General features: G+C 43.8%; 1 protein-coding gene across 1 annotated transcript in view; it reads right to left on the bottom strand.

Annotated features, from left to right (window-relative positions):
• The window catches only part of DNAH10 (dynein axonemal heavy chain 10), a 129,574-nt gene that overhangs the window by 75,776 nt on the left and 37,613 nt on the right, over positions 1–16,185 (bottom strand). Inside the window, exons 20-27 of the mRNA XM_032431401.1 lie at positions 12,710–13,186; positions 12,460–12,618; positions 10,765–10,881; positions 10,578–10,680; positions 9,502–9,680; positions 5,440–5,651; positions 1,857–2,010; positions 410–643 (exon numbers count right to left, since the gene is read on the bottom strand). Coding sequence (XP_032287292.1) covers positions 410–643; positions 1,857–2,010; positions 5,440–5,651; positions 9,502–9,680; positions 10,578–10,680; positions 10,765–10,881; positions 12,460–12,618; positions 12,710–13,186 — 1,635 coding nt within the window. The remainder of the gene's footprint in view (positions 1–409; positions 644–1,856; positions 2,011–5,439; positions 5,652–9,501; positions 9,681–10,577; positions 10,681–10,764; positions 10,882–12,459; positions 12,619–12,709; positions 13,187–16,185) is intronic.

The raw sequence follows: 16,185 nt of genomic DNA, 5'->3' as shown, positions 1-16,185 counted from the left end.
AGATTAACTTTAAAAATAAATAGATTCCACCGAGAAAAACCCACTACCAGGAAAGACAGTCCCGGTACATACATACACACACACACACACAGAGGAAAACTCGGACCTGAGAAAAGAATAAATATGGAGAAATGTGAAAAGGGCTTTAAATATGTTTAAATTCTCCCATGTGCTAAAGGAGATGAACATATCCTGACAAGAACAGGACAGTATATAACAAGAATAGGGTCGTATGAAAGAGACCCAATTAAGAATCATGGAAGTTAAAAATGCATTCATTGAAATAAAAACTCAGACTGACTCTTCTAATCATGCACACACAAACCCTACAATAAATCAAGCCAGAAAAGCATCAGGGTCTGAGCACAAAATATTCTCGTATAAAAGTGCTCTCTGGCTTTTCTCTCACCTCAATGACTTCCCCTATCAGAGAAAGCGTTTTCTCCCATTTGTGAACAGTCTGCAGAAAAGGCCCCACAAATCTGCTTCCCGAGATGCTTTGCAGGTTGACGGTGTTGTCATCAAGGCACTGGATGATTTCGTCGACAGACCCCAAGATGTAGCCTCGCTCCTGTGTGCCTTTGAAATATTTGATCACAGTAAACTTCATACTTTCCCACGTATCCAGGATTTCCTTCACCGCCTGCTCAGGAAGATAAAAAGAGTGGTTCGGGCACAGATATCGAAAAAAACAGAACTCCAACTCAATAGCAACCTTCTGAGCTTGCCTTCGGTCAGCTACCCAACCCAGAGCCTCGGTCAGCTTTCCAAGTAAGCGGAGATTCCGTCGTGGCGACCCCAACATCCCTGACCAAGCACTGGCTATGTGCCCGGTAAGCACAGTCCCTATAGGACCGCCTTCTGGCCCCAAAGCACCCTAGGGAAGTAAGGATTACTACCCGCGTTCTATAGAGATGCCAGCTGGGTGCTCAGAGAAGTGAAGCAGCTTGGCCAGGTCACTCGGCACCAGAACCAGGCTCCAGATTTCCTGGTCTGCCTCCCTGCACACCTACATGATCCTGCCCCTGCGTTTGCCATTAAGCGAGAAAATCAGATTACAAATTTATATGCCTATTAATGATTGCATTTTCAAAAACCAGTTGTATCAATATTTGTGTGTGTGTATTATGTGTATGCGATGCATACATGTGTGTACTGCATACATCCGTGTACGTGGTATGTGCATTTGTGCACATGTATGCGTGTGCATGTGTGTGTATGGGCTTATACATGGATGTGCCTTTATACCTGTTTGTGTGGGACTACACATGTGTGTGTGTGTGTGTGTGTGTGTGTGTGCAGGCCCGTGTCTACACACTTCTAAGTATTAAAGGACATACACTGAAATATTACTAATTATCTTCAGGTGGTAGAGTTACAAGTGATTTATTTTCTCAGTTTTCTACCATATACATCCATTAATACATTTAATAAATACACTTAATAAATGCATTGGAAGTGAAACTATAATCTAGAACAATAAAAAATTTAACCAAGGCAGAAATCCTAGAATTTCTAGAGCAAACAATTCTTTATTACTCAAATACAACAAGTACTATAACAAAAGTTTTCGGTTAAGCAACTGCCTTTGGCTCAGGTCATGATCCCAGGATCCTGGGATGGAGCCCCAAGTCCAGCTCCCTTCTCAGCGGGGGTATCTGCTTCTCCCTCTCCCTTTGCCCCTCCCCCACAACTTGTACTCGAGCATGCGCACTCTCTCTAATAAATAAAATCTTTTGAAATAATAATTCTCTGAAACTAATATAACACCACATGCTAACTACACTGAAATTAAAATAAAGTAAAAATAATTCTCTTTCTTTTCTCAACTGTTTTCTAACTAAAAGCAGTCTTACTTTCTCGATGGCTATCTCCTTGACAGCGGCCATTACGATCTCATTGAGAACATCCGTGTGTTTGTGAAGTTCCATAGCAAACATGTTTTCTAAGGTGAACGTCTCTGTCATTTCAAAAAATACGCCTGTTTTTTCCATGAGCTCTTTCCAATGCCTGAAAGTGCATCCACATTAAAACCTTTATGCTTCCTGGATTTAGTGATGAATTTAATTATTCCCGCTTACATCACAGGACAAATCCCATTATAAATGAGGACATCATTGGAATCACGTTTCCAAAGTTTTCCAAAAATCCCACTGGCTTCCAGAATCAAACCCAGGAAACCACCTCTAGCAAGATACGCTCTTAGATGGCTAGTCTTCACGGCCATCTAAGAAAATATACGGCTTTGAACTTTTTGGAACCTACTTCTGTCATGTAGTCTGTGGACCAGGGATCTCGACCTCTGTCGGCTCACTCAGCCTGGCTGAGACCCTGGTGTAAGTCGTGAGCTGCTGTGTATTTGGTAAATATTTATCATGCTCTTTCCTCTGCTCCAGGCAGAAGGCTAGCTGCGGCAGGGGCAAGCGACCAAGGGCCAGGCTCCTGCCCGCGGGGACTCCACCACCTACGCAGGGGTACAGCCAGGACACAATACAACAGATCTATATATTAAATAATCACATACTGCTTTGAGTGCCATGAGAAAACCACAGAGTACAGAGACAGTAATAAGGGGTCTGCTGTAGGGGCGCCTGGCGGAGGGGGGGGGGGGCTCAGTCGGTGAAGCATCTGCCTTCAGCTCAGGTCCTGATCCCAGGGTCCTGGGATCGAGCCCCGCATCGGGCTCCCTGCTCCTCAGGAAGCCTGCTTCTCCCTCTCCCACTCTCCCTGCTTGTGTTCCCTCTCTTGCGGTGTCTCTCTCTGTCAAATAAATAAATAAAATCTTTTTTAAAAAATGAGAGGGATGGATCTCTGCATATACATGTACATATGTAAGTAGGTGAACAGGCTTGAATTGGCACAGACTGTCTGGACAGGTGGAGGGAAAACTGATAAAGTGATTGACTCTGGGATTCTCCTAAGACTTGTAGTCAAGGATAAGAGGGAGGATGACCTTCCACTATCATGTGGTGGTGCTTAAATTTTATGCCTTTTGTGCACAGATAGCTTTTTCAAAAATGAGAAAGACAGCTGGTAAATGCTAAAGTGGTGTCATCCCTATTCCCATCAACATTTATAATGCCCCTGAAGCCAAACACCCTGAAAAGAAAGTATGTTCAAAATTAGTTTGCTTCCGGGGCGCCTGGGTGGCTCAGTCTGTTAAGCATCTGCATTTGGCTCAGGTCATAATCTCAGGGTCCTGGGACTGAGCCCTGCATTGGGCTCCCCGCTCAGCAGGTTCTCCCTCTCCCACTCCTCCTTCTTGTGCTCGCTCGCTCGCTCTCTCTGTGTCAAATAAATAAATTAAATTTAAAAAAAAAGGGGGTCTGCTGTAGACGGGAGGGTGAGGACAGGCCTCTGTGCACACAGACACATCCAGCCGCTCTGCTCTTGACCCAATCCGGCTTTCTTTTAAGGTTCACACTTGGCCTGTGGGTTGGCCCTTTTTTATGGTTCCATTTATATGGAATGAAGATAATAAAGAGGCTAAGTGCTAGACCAGCAGAATGCCACGTATCCAGCATATAAGCAGTAAGCACTGGATCACTGACTTTATTGTAAAAATCCAGCCAAAAAAGGGGCACCTGGGTGACTCGGTGGTTGAGCATCTGATTCTTGATTTCGGCTCAGGTCATGATCTTGGGGTTGTGGGACTGAGCCCTTGTCGGGCTCTGAGCTCAGCACAGAGTCTGCTTGAGATTCTCTCTCCCTCTGCTCCTCCCCCCACTCACACACTCTAAAATGAATAAATAAGATCCTTTTTAAAAAAATCCACCAGGGGTGCCTGGGTGGCTCAGTTGTTAAGCGTCTGCCTTTGGCTCAGGTCACGGTCCCAGGGTCCTGGGATTGAGCCCCATGTCGGGCTCCCTGCTCCGTGGGAAGCCTGCTTCTCCCTCTCCCACTCCCCCTGCTTGTGTTCCCTCTCTTGCTGTGTCTCTCTCTGTCAAATAAATAAATAAAATCTTAAAAAAAAAAAAAACCCACCAAAAAAAAAAAAAAAACAACCCCACACAAACCAGAAATGGTCAGAAAGGAGAATCTACTATTCATCCTCCTCTATTCCCAGGCCTTGGCCAGGAGCTGATATGAAGTAAGGGTATCACAGCCCTGGTGGGGGGGTGAGGGGGGAAACAGGTGTCACAGCATGAATAACACCAGGTCACCAGAGAGAAAGGGATTTCCTTTTCAGTTTCCCTCCACTCCTCTGATTACATCAAGGAGAGAAAGTCTCGGCTAGGTGCTGCTGGGCCTTTAACACCTCCTCACGGTTATTCACCCTTCGTCCAGGGTAGGCCTCCCACTAAGCGACAGGCAAGTTTTGAGCTAAACTTTTTGAAATGTTTTTATTTTTATAATTTTTATAAAAATAAAATACAAATTTATATAAAAAATTTTTATAATTTTTCTATTTATGGCAAAAGCTTTTGGTTTCCCATTTACAGTGGTGGTGCGGGTTTCTTTTTTGAACATGTTCAAGTAAAAAAAAAAAAAAAATAAGCTGATAGGAAAAAAATCAAGCCATGACAGTATAAATGATTTTGGCTGGGATATGACAAAAATGGTGAGAAGTTACCTAAGCTTGGGAAGCACTGGGTTATGGCATCAAAAAACAGGGAACTTCAGCTAGAAAATGCTGAAGCTTTCTTGCTGAGCAGAATGACGTCATCCTCTGATGGCATTCCATGACTCTCTGCCCACCCGCTGGGAGATACGATGGAGGGAGAGAGGAGCGTGGCAGGGAGAGCGTGACTCCCAAAGCTCCTACTATTTCCTGTCCCTGTGTGGACACGTCCTGCTGATCCCAGACGAATGAGGAGTGAATCTCCTCCATCCCACCCCCAGGACTGCTGTTCCATTGAAAAACTAGGGACACCTGCTCTGTCCAGTATGGTCGCCACAAGTCACCTGTCGCTGCGTGGCGAGTCCAAATTAAAGATGTCATACTCATAAACTACAGGCCAATTGCAACTCATTTTTTTAAGAAGAGCATAAAATATCTTGTGAGAAATGTTTTATAGTGATTGCATGTTGAAACGATAATGTTTTGTGTAGACTGGGTTAGTTAAAATATATTACTAAAATTATTTTTACCTGTTTTCTTTTTCAAAGCAGCTAGTGGAAATACTTTAAATACCGTATTTCTGCTGGATGGCGCTGATCTAGATCCCTTAATTTTTTTTTTTTAAACCGTTTGAATGAAGCAACCACAAATGCCCGTTTACATCTGGCAGGGTTTAAAAAAAAAAAAAAAATAGAATCCTTGTGGGTGGTAATTGTCTAGAAACTTCACAAGGAAACAATTTCATAGAAATATGACCTGCATCTTTCAAGTTCAACAGAGCTGTTGCAACCTTGGGCTTTGTCATCAGATCTAAGCAAGGATGCATTTTAGACTAAAACTCCTCCCCCTTTCACAACGGCTAACAGGACAAAACCAACCTGTCTCTCAGTGCTTCATGCTTCAAGTCAAGAAGTAAAGGAATCGAGTCTTTGAACGCCTTCATTTTTGCTTCTAAATGGAAGGCCACTGATAAGTTTCGGACCTGCCGGGGTAGCTTTCTGAGGGACTTGAGAAAACCTTCGATTCCTTCCTGGAGGAACTGAACATTCAGGTTGATCCAGAGGGTCTGAGACCATTCTTCTTTTGCAACCTGGAAATGGGTGAGAAATAGGCTCATCAACAAGGCCCCTTTGACCGGCGGGAGCCAGTACTCAACCCTTGGTCACGCTCACTTCTTTGCCAGCAGGATCGCCCATCTATCCACAAAAACCTCAGATTCACAAAAGGAAGTATTGATTACTGGCTCCAAAATACAAACAAAGGAATTCCAACTCTTTCAAGGCCCGGCCAAAATAATGCTGCTAAGATTACAAAATACTTACAATTTAGATAATCCTGCCCGATTATCATATAGATAATCAGCATTTTGTGCTGAATTTCCTGAGATTTAACATAAAAAGTACTATCTTACATAAAATTTACCATCTTGGATAATCTGCATTTGCAACCTGTGACATCGAGGTTCCGATGGGGTTGCTTCGTGTCACGAAACGTATTTAACAGAAAATTGTGTTAATTGATGAAATATACATATGGTAATTTTTTTGACTTAGATGTAAATGACATTAAGACATTTACAATTTTTCATTTTTTTTCTTTGTCTTCTAAAAAGATATTAAAAGCTCAAATACCTTTTTGATTATTTTGAGATGACATTCACGAGTCATGAACTTTATGCAAAAATTTAATGAGAGATGAATCAGAAAGAAACTAAAAGTACTTCTTAGGAGTTCTTACACCTAAACGTACAGCCTGTCCATCATTAAAGGGTCTTTCTTCCCTCCACCCTCCGTTCCCCTCCCCTCTCTCACTGACATGTTTGAGAAACCTCAACTGCAGTTAAATCCACTCCTTGGTATTTGTTCAAGTGTCAACGCCTACACAGCGCATATGCTCTGCCTTCCCCATATGACCTACTTATCACCATGTTTCCTCCTTACTAGATCATTCCCATCACTATACAATTCCCGTTGTTATTTCTCCCATCTTAAAAAAATTATCCTGACCCCACATCCCTTCCACCTAACCGCTCCTCATTTCTCTGCTTCCCTTTGCAACCAAACACATTGGGAAAGCTGTCTAGATTTGGCGTTTCTGATTCCTCTCTTCCCATTCTCTCTTTTTTCATCTTTATTGGGGATTAACTGGCATACACAACTGGACATATTTAGACGCCCAATTTGCTAAGTTCGGGCATGTGTGCACACCCATGAGACCATCACCACAGTCGAGATCGTGAACTCGTTCACAGCTCTCAAAAGTCTCCTCCTGCCTCTCTTAACCCCCCTCCCACCCCCAGACACATGGCCCTGCTTTCTGCCATGATAAATTCATTGGCATGTTCTAGAATTTTATGCAAATGGAATCATACAGGATGTACTCTTTGGTATCTCAACAAGATGATTTTGAGACCCATCCATCTTGTTGCCCTAGTACATCAATAGTTCGATCCTTTCTACTACCTTCTCACATTCCGTGGGATGGACGTGGCACGGCACTTACCCATTCACTTGGTGGATATCTGGGTTTCTAGTCTTGGGCTATTACAAGTAAACCTGCTGTGAACATTGATGTAAATGTCTTTGCAGGGACTTACGCTTTCTTTTCTTTGGGGCAAATATCTCGGACTCACTCTAATCAGGCTTCCACAGCTACGACTCCATCGAAATGTTTCCAAGATCACAGTGGCCTCCGTGATGTGAATTCAGCGCTCATTCCACACCACCTCTTACCTGATCTGATGCAGTGTCTGGTGCAGTTGGACAGCCTGGAAAGGCTATTTTCACTTGGCTTCCAAAACATTCTACTCACCTGTTCGTCCTCCTACCACCGAGGCCCCTCCTCGTTCTCCTTTCCTTTTGGGGCATCTTCTTGTGGTATTTGATATTGGAGTGCCCCAAGCTCAATTCTTGTTCTTCTCCTCCACGTACCCCACTCCTCACTGTACTGGGCTGAAGAGTGTCCACCCCCCACCCCCCACCGCCGCTAGAACTCACATCCCCCTGGAACCTCAGAATGTGACCTTTTCTGGAGATCAGGATTTGCAGATGGAATTCATTAAGAGGAGGTCATGCTGAAGTAGGACGGGCCCTAAATCCAATGACTGCACCAGGAAAAAACCTGCCCCTGGTTCAGAACCTTGCTCAAATGCCACCTCCCTGAGCCACTGCCTTCCTCCCCTGGGCCCCGCGGTGCTCTTGATAAGGGAATTCTGTGTCTTAAGACGGCCCACTGAGCCAGCAAAGGAGTCCCAGCCCCTGCCCCGGGGCTCTTCCAGGTCCTTTGTTCTGCTCTGCTTCCCGCGCTCCAATCCAGGTTCTTCTCCCTGCCCCCTTCGTTCACGGGCCTAAAGTGCCAAGTATGCAGATGTAGATGTAGATAAATTGCCCCTTTGTTTGTGCTCGGGGCTCAGACCTTTGGAGACCACTCTCCTCTGAGCCCGCCGGCGTTAAACAAACCTCCAATCCTCCAAGATCTCCGGGTGCCGCTTGGTTCTTCCGTCGGGCCATCCAGTCCAGGTTCTGTAACACTCTGTCTACTGTATTCCTATTACACATCAGAGCAGTATGGTGATTTGTTTGCGGGTCAGGGTGACGGTTAATTTTATGTGTGAACTTGACCGAGCCACAGGTGCGCGGATATTTGGTTAAACATCATTCCGGACAATGTTCCCCAGGGTGTTTCTGGGTAAGATTAACATTGGAATCAGTAGCCTAAGTAAAGCAGATTTCCCTCCCCACTGAGGGTGGCCTCATCCAATCCACTGAAGGACTGGAGAGAAAAAGACTGAGTAAGAGAGAACTCTCTCTCTCATTCTCTCTCTGCCTGTCTTCAGGCTGGGACATCAGTCTTCTCCTGCCTTTTAATTCAGACCTGAGCTGGAACTACACTACCAGCTCTCCTGGGTCTCCAGCTTGCCAACCCCACATCCTGGGGTTTCCAGTCTCCAACAACTCTATTTGGTGGGACGCCCGGCTGGCTCAGTCAGTAGAGCATGTGACTCTTGATCTTGGGGTCATGACTTTGAGCCCCATATTGGGCACAGAGTTTACTTTAGATAGATTAGGTAGATAGATAGATGATAGATAGTGAGATAGAAAGAAAGAAAAGGAAGAAAGGTCCATCTATTTGGTGCCTGATGGTTCTGTGTCTTGGGAGAACAAACTAAAACAGTCAAACTCTCGTGGGGCTCAAGAGGGCAGAAATGGAATGGGCAGATGCAACTCCTTTCCAGACCCTATTCTCCAACTAGCACAGCACTGGGCTGTACAGAGCAGAGGGAATAGATGGAGGGATGAATAAATGAATGGCATGAATTTGCATGGGGAGCATATACGCAAGAGGGTATCCAAATGTCATGATAGTTGCTACTTTTTAAAAAAAAAGATTTTATTGATTTATTTGAGAGAGTGAGGGAGAGAGTGCATGAGATTGGGGCAGAGGGAGAGGGAGAAGCAGACTCCCTGTTGAACAGGGAGCCCAACTGGGGGCTGGATCCCAGGATCACAACCTGAGCCGAAGGCAGACGTTTAACCAACTGAGCCACCCAGGTGCCCCAATAACTGCTTTTAATTTCCACTTCAAACTAAATGGTTCACCCCACTCCTTAACCAAGCCCCAAGCACCAAAGAGTGTGTTCTTTTTTATTATTGTGGCAAAATACACCTGACATTTACCATTTTAAGCACTTTCACACACGTACGATTCAGTGATATCAAGTATATTCACCATGTTATGCAATCATCACCACCATCTAGTTCCACAACTTTCTCCCCAAATGGAAACCCTAAAGCCATTGAATATCGCTCCCCATCACTTCTTCCCAAGAGTCAAAGTGAGAGCTTCTACAAAATTGGCCCCAGGCTCTTTATCATGGTGGCCTCACAATCCACTGAGCCTAGTCGGTTCTCACACTGCCTTCAGTGAGGGGTAACACTAACCTTTAGTCCTTCGTAGAGCTCATAAATGGTCCTCAGCCCATTCATTTCCTTCTGCACTTTGAGCAGCTCTGGATACATTGTAATTGGAAGATCAAAAAGTTTCTCAGCATTAGCCAACTCCTGACGGTTCTTTTCATGTTTCATGAGCTCTTTTTCAAAAGTGGCTAAAAGTTCTACTCCTGGTGATTAAGTAAAGACATAGATCAATGAGTGCATAAAAATACAAGGTACACAAAATTGAGTAAGAAATCACAGGCAATGTACATAAACTATCATTCCATCCACAGAAGCCATCTGGGAAGACATGTCTGGAATTACCACAACTTTATTTCTCTGTCATTCTAACAGAAATCAGAGGGCCAGGTACATACGCAAAATTCTCCAGTTAGAAAATTCTGTCTCCTGGGCGCCTGGGTGGCTCAGTGGGTTAAGCGACTGCCTTCGGCTCAGGTCATGATCCCAGAGTCCCGGGATCAAGTCCCGCATCAGGCTCCCTGCTCAGCAGGGAGTCTGCTTCTCCCTGACCCTCCCCCCTCTCATGCTCTCTATCTCATTCTCTCTCTCAAATAAATAAAATCTTTAAAAAAAAAGAAAAAAAAAGAAAGAAAATTCTGTCTCCTTCACATTTATCCCTCTAAGTGGCCTCAACCTGGGCTGCACGTTAGAATCCCCATGGCATTTGGACCACCCTCCAAAACAATGGGATCAGACAATTCAAATCTGGGCCCCAGGCATCCGTGGGCTTTTGGGATCCTCAGGTGAACCCAGTGTACAGGCAAGGTTAAGAACCACTGCTCCAGGGCGCCTGGGTGGCTCAGTCGTTAAGCGTCTGCCTTCGGCTCAGGTCATGATCCCGGGGTCCTGGGATCGAGCCCCACATTGGGCTCCCTGCTCAGCGGGAAGCCTGCTTCTTCCTCTCCCACTCCCCCTGCTTGTGTTCCCTCTCTCACTATGTCTCTGTCAAATAAATAAATAAAATCTTAAAAAAAAAAAACACTGCTCCATTCCATCATCCCATAAAATTCTTAAGCAAAACATACTCAAGTACCTCAGTAAGTCCAACAGAATATTCTTACCTTTATCAAGATCATCACCAACAGAACCAGGGCCTTCACGATAAAAACGCTTTGCAAAATCCTCTATCTGCTGTCTATAGTTTGATATTTCACCTCGAGTAATCTGAGAAGGGCAGGATTGCATTAATTTATCCCAATGGATATTTGTCAATATCTTTACTCAGAAAGTAAAAAATTTAAAAGGTACCTCTGTGAAAGTTCTCTTGATACCCCCAAGAGCATGCTCCACATTCACTGAATCATTAAACAGATTTGACCACATGCTTTCAATGTTGTCAACCAGTTCTTTCTCTGCATCAGAAGGCTAATAAAAAGATTTTAAAAAAAAGCAGAACAAACAATAAATGGTCTGCAATTTGGAAATGAAATCCTGGTCAAAGCTACTTCCCAGGGATTTCTGCTTCTGATAACTAGGTCATTTGAACCCAAGAGAAAACTGCTTGAATTAGAAAAAAATTATATATTTATAATGCAAACATCAGGATAAAATCACATTTAAAAATAAGTAGATAATACAGATAGAAAGAGAGGTAACCTAGAGAGATAAGCCCTTCATAAACTAAAACCCAGCTTCAAATCAACAATCTCTAATTAAAACAAGGTTATCTTAGTTTGCTGATGCATCCAGCTGTGCTGTCAGAAGCAAAAACAAATCTCCTGTGATGAAATATAACAACATCTAGAGCCTCCAATTCTCTCTACAAATTTGTTATGTACACTGTCCAGAACTCATTCAGAAATAACAGGTACGTAAGGAGCAAAATGACTTGAAGGAAACCAAAACACACAGACAATATAAGCAGACCATCATGGAGTTCTAAGACACAGACTTTTAAATAATTTTACTTAATAAAGGAAAGCAAAGACAACATTGAGAACTTTTAATTATAAAAATATAAATTTTGCGTACTGTGCATTTTTCTGATGAAAGGATCTCTAGCTTTTCAGACTACTGCTCAGTGAAGGTGTTCAAAGAAGTCAAGCAACATAAATGCTGAAATACAAGTTTTATGCAAATGTAGACTTACAACAATTACTTGCTGCTTCTTTTTCCAGCTGATTCTTTTTGAGTGTATGGGATGCACAGCATGCAAAATTTTGCACGCAGTTTCACGGAGATGCCACCCCCCCCAAACTCCTCTATGGACTTCTAAAGGTCCTTGAAACCGCCCTGAATGACTCCAAATAAAGACAATTGAATTATTATCCTCTACCTGTTTCTTTTATCATCTTATACCTCTCTGACTCTCCCTCCCTCACTTCTTATCATTTTTGCAAGAGCCTTTTATTTATTAGAGGAAGTTAACACCAAAAGAAGAAAGAAGGGAGGAGGAGGAAAGGAGGAGGAGGAGGAGGAGAAAGAGGAGGAGGAGGAGGAGAAGGAGGAGGAGGAGGAGGAGAAGGAGAAGAAGGAAGAGGAGAAGGAGAAGAAGGAGAAAAAGGGGGAGGAGGAGAAGAAGAAGAATCGACATGGTGTGCAGTTACAGATCAATCTACGAAAAATATTTGAGCCATGCAAGATCAAGAAATAATCTCTGCTTTCATTATTCTAAATAACTGTGGGGTTGCTTTACATTTAAATTTTATTATTTAAAGTCATATTTGAGAAGTATGTCTGAAAAAGGTCTTATAAGTCAACCCAGCTGTAAAATGCTTAAGAAAATCATTCACTCGGGCGCCTGGGTGGCTCAGTCGGTTAAGTGGCTGCCTTCGGCTCAGGTCATGATCCCAGGGTCCTGGGATCAAGTCCCGCATCGGGCTCCCTGCTCTGCGGGGAGCCTGTTTCTCCCTCTCCCTCTGCCTGCTTCTCTGCCTACTTGTGTTCTCTATCTCTCTGTCAAATAAATAAATAAAATATTTTTTAAAAAAATCATTCACTCACAAAGACATTATACATTGCCATGGTGCGGTATCGCTCCTGGACATCCCTATATCTCAGTTCCATGACCAGAGATTTACTTCTAATTTCTGCAATGGTTGCAAGGACAAACTTAAGGTCTTCAAGGGTACTAGGGCTCTTCTTCAGGTTCTTGGCCAGCCTCTAGAAAAGAAAAGTCCAAGGACACTAAATAAACCTAGAAAAAACCCGACTTTCATGAGAGGCAGTTTCATTAAACCCAGTGATCCACTACCTCCATCTCTTCATGGAGATTATAGAGCTCCTCCTTTGCTGACTCATTGAGAAGCTTTCCAAGTGAGGTCACCCAGGACTTGGCATTTTCCTGCACCGTGTTCGCCAGAGGCCCTAGCTGCAGCCTGATGCAGTGCTCATCCTTAATTAAAGGGTGGCGCAGGACATCATAGGCTATCTTGGAATAGAACTGCAACTTTTCATCATACGCCACACAAGGAGGTTTCTTGGCGGCGAACTTCTCCATCACAATGGCTTTGTCCAATTTCCACAGAGGTCGATACCTCTTCCATTTTTGGAGGTACTTCATAAGACTAATCAGAATCCTGTGGACACTTTGGGGGATCATAACAGCTTGTTCAATTATCTGAGGGTTCAGGGAAATATCATTGTAAAAGCTGATTATAACAAGTTCTTCTTCCTCCCCCTTCTGAGGAGGGCATTCGATGCAGCTGCCGTTCATCCATCGAACAAAATGCTGGCAAAAGAAGAATCAGGGGAAAAGACAGCACTTCAGTATTTATTTTGCTTCCTATGTATATATTCATATTCAGGAATAAGTCTTGCTAATAATGGAAATCACTTTATTATTTTTTTCCCCTTCACATTTTTACTGTGGTAAAAAAGCACATGACAGAAAATTTGCCATTTTGGCCATTTAGAATGTTTATAATTCAGTTACACTAAGTACATTCATAATGCTGTACAACCCTCACGATAACCTCATTCTAGAAGTTTCTCATTACCACTAAATTACCTATTAGTAGTTACTCCCCATTTCTCCCATTCCCTAGCCCACGGCAATCACTATTCTACTCTCTGCCTCTATGAGTTTGACTTATTTTAAAATTTTTTTCTTTAAATTTTAAACATACAGTGCAATATTGGTTTCCCTATGGAATGGGAGAAGATATTTGCAAATGGCACATCTAATAAAGGGCTAGTATCCAAAATCTATAAAGAACTTATCAAACTCAACACCCAAAAAACAAATAACCTAGTTAAGAAGTGGGCAGAAGGCGGGACGCCTGGGTGGCTCAGTCGGTTAAGCGGCTGCCTTCGGCCCAGGTCATGATCCCAGGGTCCTGGGATCGAGTCCCACATCGGGCTCCTTGCTCAGCAGGGAGCCTGCTTCTCCCTCTCTCTCCCTCTGCTTGTGCTCTCTCTGTCAAATAAATAAAATCTTTAAAAAAAAAAAAAAAAAGAAGTGGGCAGAAGGCATGAACAGACAAAGGCGACATCCAGATAGCTAAGAGACACATGAAAAGATGCTCAACGTCACTCATCTTCAGGGAAATGCAAATCAAAACCATGATGAGATACCACCTCACACCTGTCAGAATGACTAAAATTAACAACACAAGAAACAACAGGTGTTGGCAAGGATGCAGAGAAAGGGGAACCTTCCTGCACTGTTGGTGAGAATGCAAACTGGTGCAGCCAGTCTGGAGAACAGTATGGAGGGTCCTCAAAAGTTCAAAACAGAACTACCCCACAATCGAGCAATTGCCTACTAGGTATTTACCCAAAGGATACAAAAATAGATTCAAAGGGGTACATACATCCTGATGTTTATAGCAACATCATCAACATTAGCCAAACTATGGAGCCCAAATGTCCACCGACTGATGAATGGATAAAGATGATGTGATATGTGTGTGTGTGTGTGTGTGTGTGTGTGTGTGTGTGTGTGTGTGTGTAAAGGAATATTACTCAGCCATCAAAAAGAATGAAATCTTGCCATTTTCAATACCATAGGTGGAGCTAGAATATATAATGCTAAGCGAAATAAGTCAATCAGAGAAAGACAAATACCATATAATTTCACTCTTATGTGGAATTTAAGAAACAAAACAGATGAACATATGGGAACGGGGAAAAAAAGGAGAGAGGGAAACAAACTATGAGAGACTCTTAACGATAGAGAACAAACTGAGGGTTGATGGAGGGAGGTGGGTGGGGGATGAACTAGATGGGTGATGGGCATTAAGGAGGGCACCTATTGTGATGAGCACTGGGTGGTGTATGTAAGTGATGAATCACTGAATTCTACTCCTGAAATCACTTTATTAATAAATTGTGCTAGATTGCAAAAATAACCACAATCTCTGTTCCTCCCATCAAGGGTTGAGTCTATTGGCAAAACTGTCTATTGTGGGGGGGGGGTCTATTTTCCCACCCTGCCCTAGCCTGTGACTTAACTTGACTGATGGAAAGGGGCAGACCTGGTGCTGTGCCAGTTCGAGGCCAAAGGCTCCCGTGGCCTGGCAGTTTCCCCTCTCATGCTCTTGAAACCGTGCAACCAGCAGATGAATGCCCTTGAGCTAGGTTAGTAGATGATGGCAAGCCACACGCAGGAGAACCGTGGTGCCCCAGCCAATAGCCAACCGGTCATCAGACACGTGACCGAGCACAGCCAGGACCAGAAGAACCTCTCAGCAGAACCCAGCCCACAGAACCATGAGCGAAATACAGTTATTGTTTTAAGCCTCTAAAACTTAAAGTGGCTTATTATGAAAAAAAGCTAACTTTTAAAAGAGTAATAGCCACTCACTTCCTGAACAACATCAGTTTCCATATTTACAGGTAGAGACACATAAAGTCAGGAAAAGGGACTCCCCTGGGTCCCAGAACAAATCTGTGAATTTGACACCCCTTGCCGCACAGTCAAGACTTCCTCTTCTTGGGGCGCCTGGGTGGCTCAGTTGGTTAAACGTCTGCCTTCGGCTTAGGTCATGATCCCAGGGTCCTGTGATTGAACCCCATGTCGGGCTCCCTGCTCAGCGGGGAGCCTGCTTCTGCCTCTCCTTCTGCCCCTCCCCCCAACTCGTGCTCTTTCAAATAAAATCTTTAAAAAAAAAAAAAAAGGATTCCCTCTTCCTTTAATCAAGTGTGGTGCATAACAGCAAAGCATAGGTGTGTTACACATAACTCCTTGCCGTCTGTAAAATGGGAATAACATGAAGTACCAATCGCACTGCTATCACTAGCACTCATAGGCAATGTCCATTCGGAACCACGAACTGCCAAGCACAATGCTAAGCCCTCTGCATGCATTACAAAATGTAACCCCATTGACAGCTCTAGAAGGCAGATTCTATCATCCTCTCCACTCAATAAAGAGGTCGCTAAGCTCCTAGTTAAAAACTTTTGCTTATTTTGCTTTCGGTCATGAAATGGGAACCCTGAAGCTCAAAGAGAGGGTGTAATTAAGCCACGTTGGGGTGGAGCATGGTGGAGCATGACAGGTAGCAACGGGGATCAGAAAGGCAGGCAGGTAGGGCGCCTGGCTGGCTCAGTCGGTTGAGCATCCCGCTCTTGATTTCTACTCAGATCATGATCTCGGGGTCATGAGATCGAGCTCAACGGGGAGTCTGCTTAGGATTCTCTTTCTCCCTCTGCCCTTCCCCCCATTCACACACATGCTGTCTCTCTCTAAAAATAAATAAGGCAGGCAGGTGCTAGATTAGGACCACA

Source organism: Phoca vitulina, unplaced genomic scaffold (assembly GCF_004348235.1).
Source record: "Phoca vitulina isolate PV1807 unplaced genomic scaffold, GSC_HSeal_1.0 scaffold46, whole genome shotgun sequence".
NCBI classification, from domain to species: domain Eukaryota; kingdom Metazoa; phylum Chordata; class Mammalia; order Carnivora; family Phocidae; genus Phoca; species Phoca vitulina.
The sequence above is the reverse complement of the archived record's forward strand: the minus strand, read 5'-3'. Positions and strand labels throughout refer to the sequence as shown.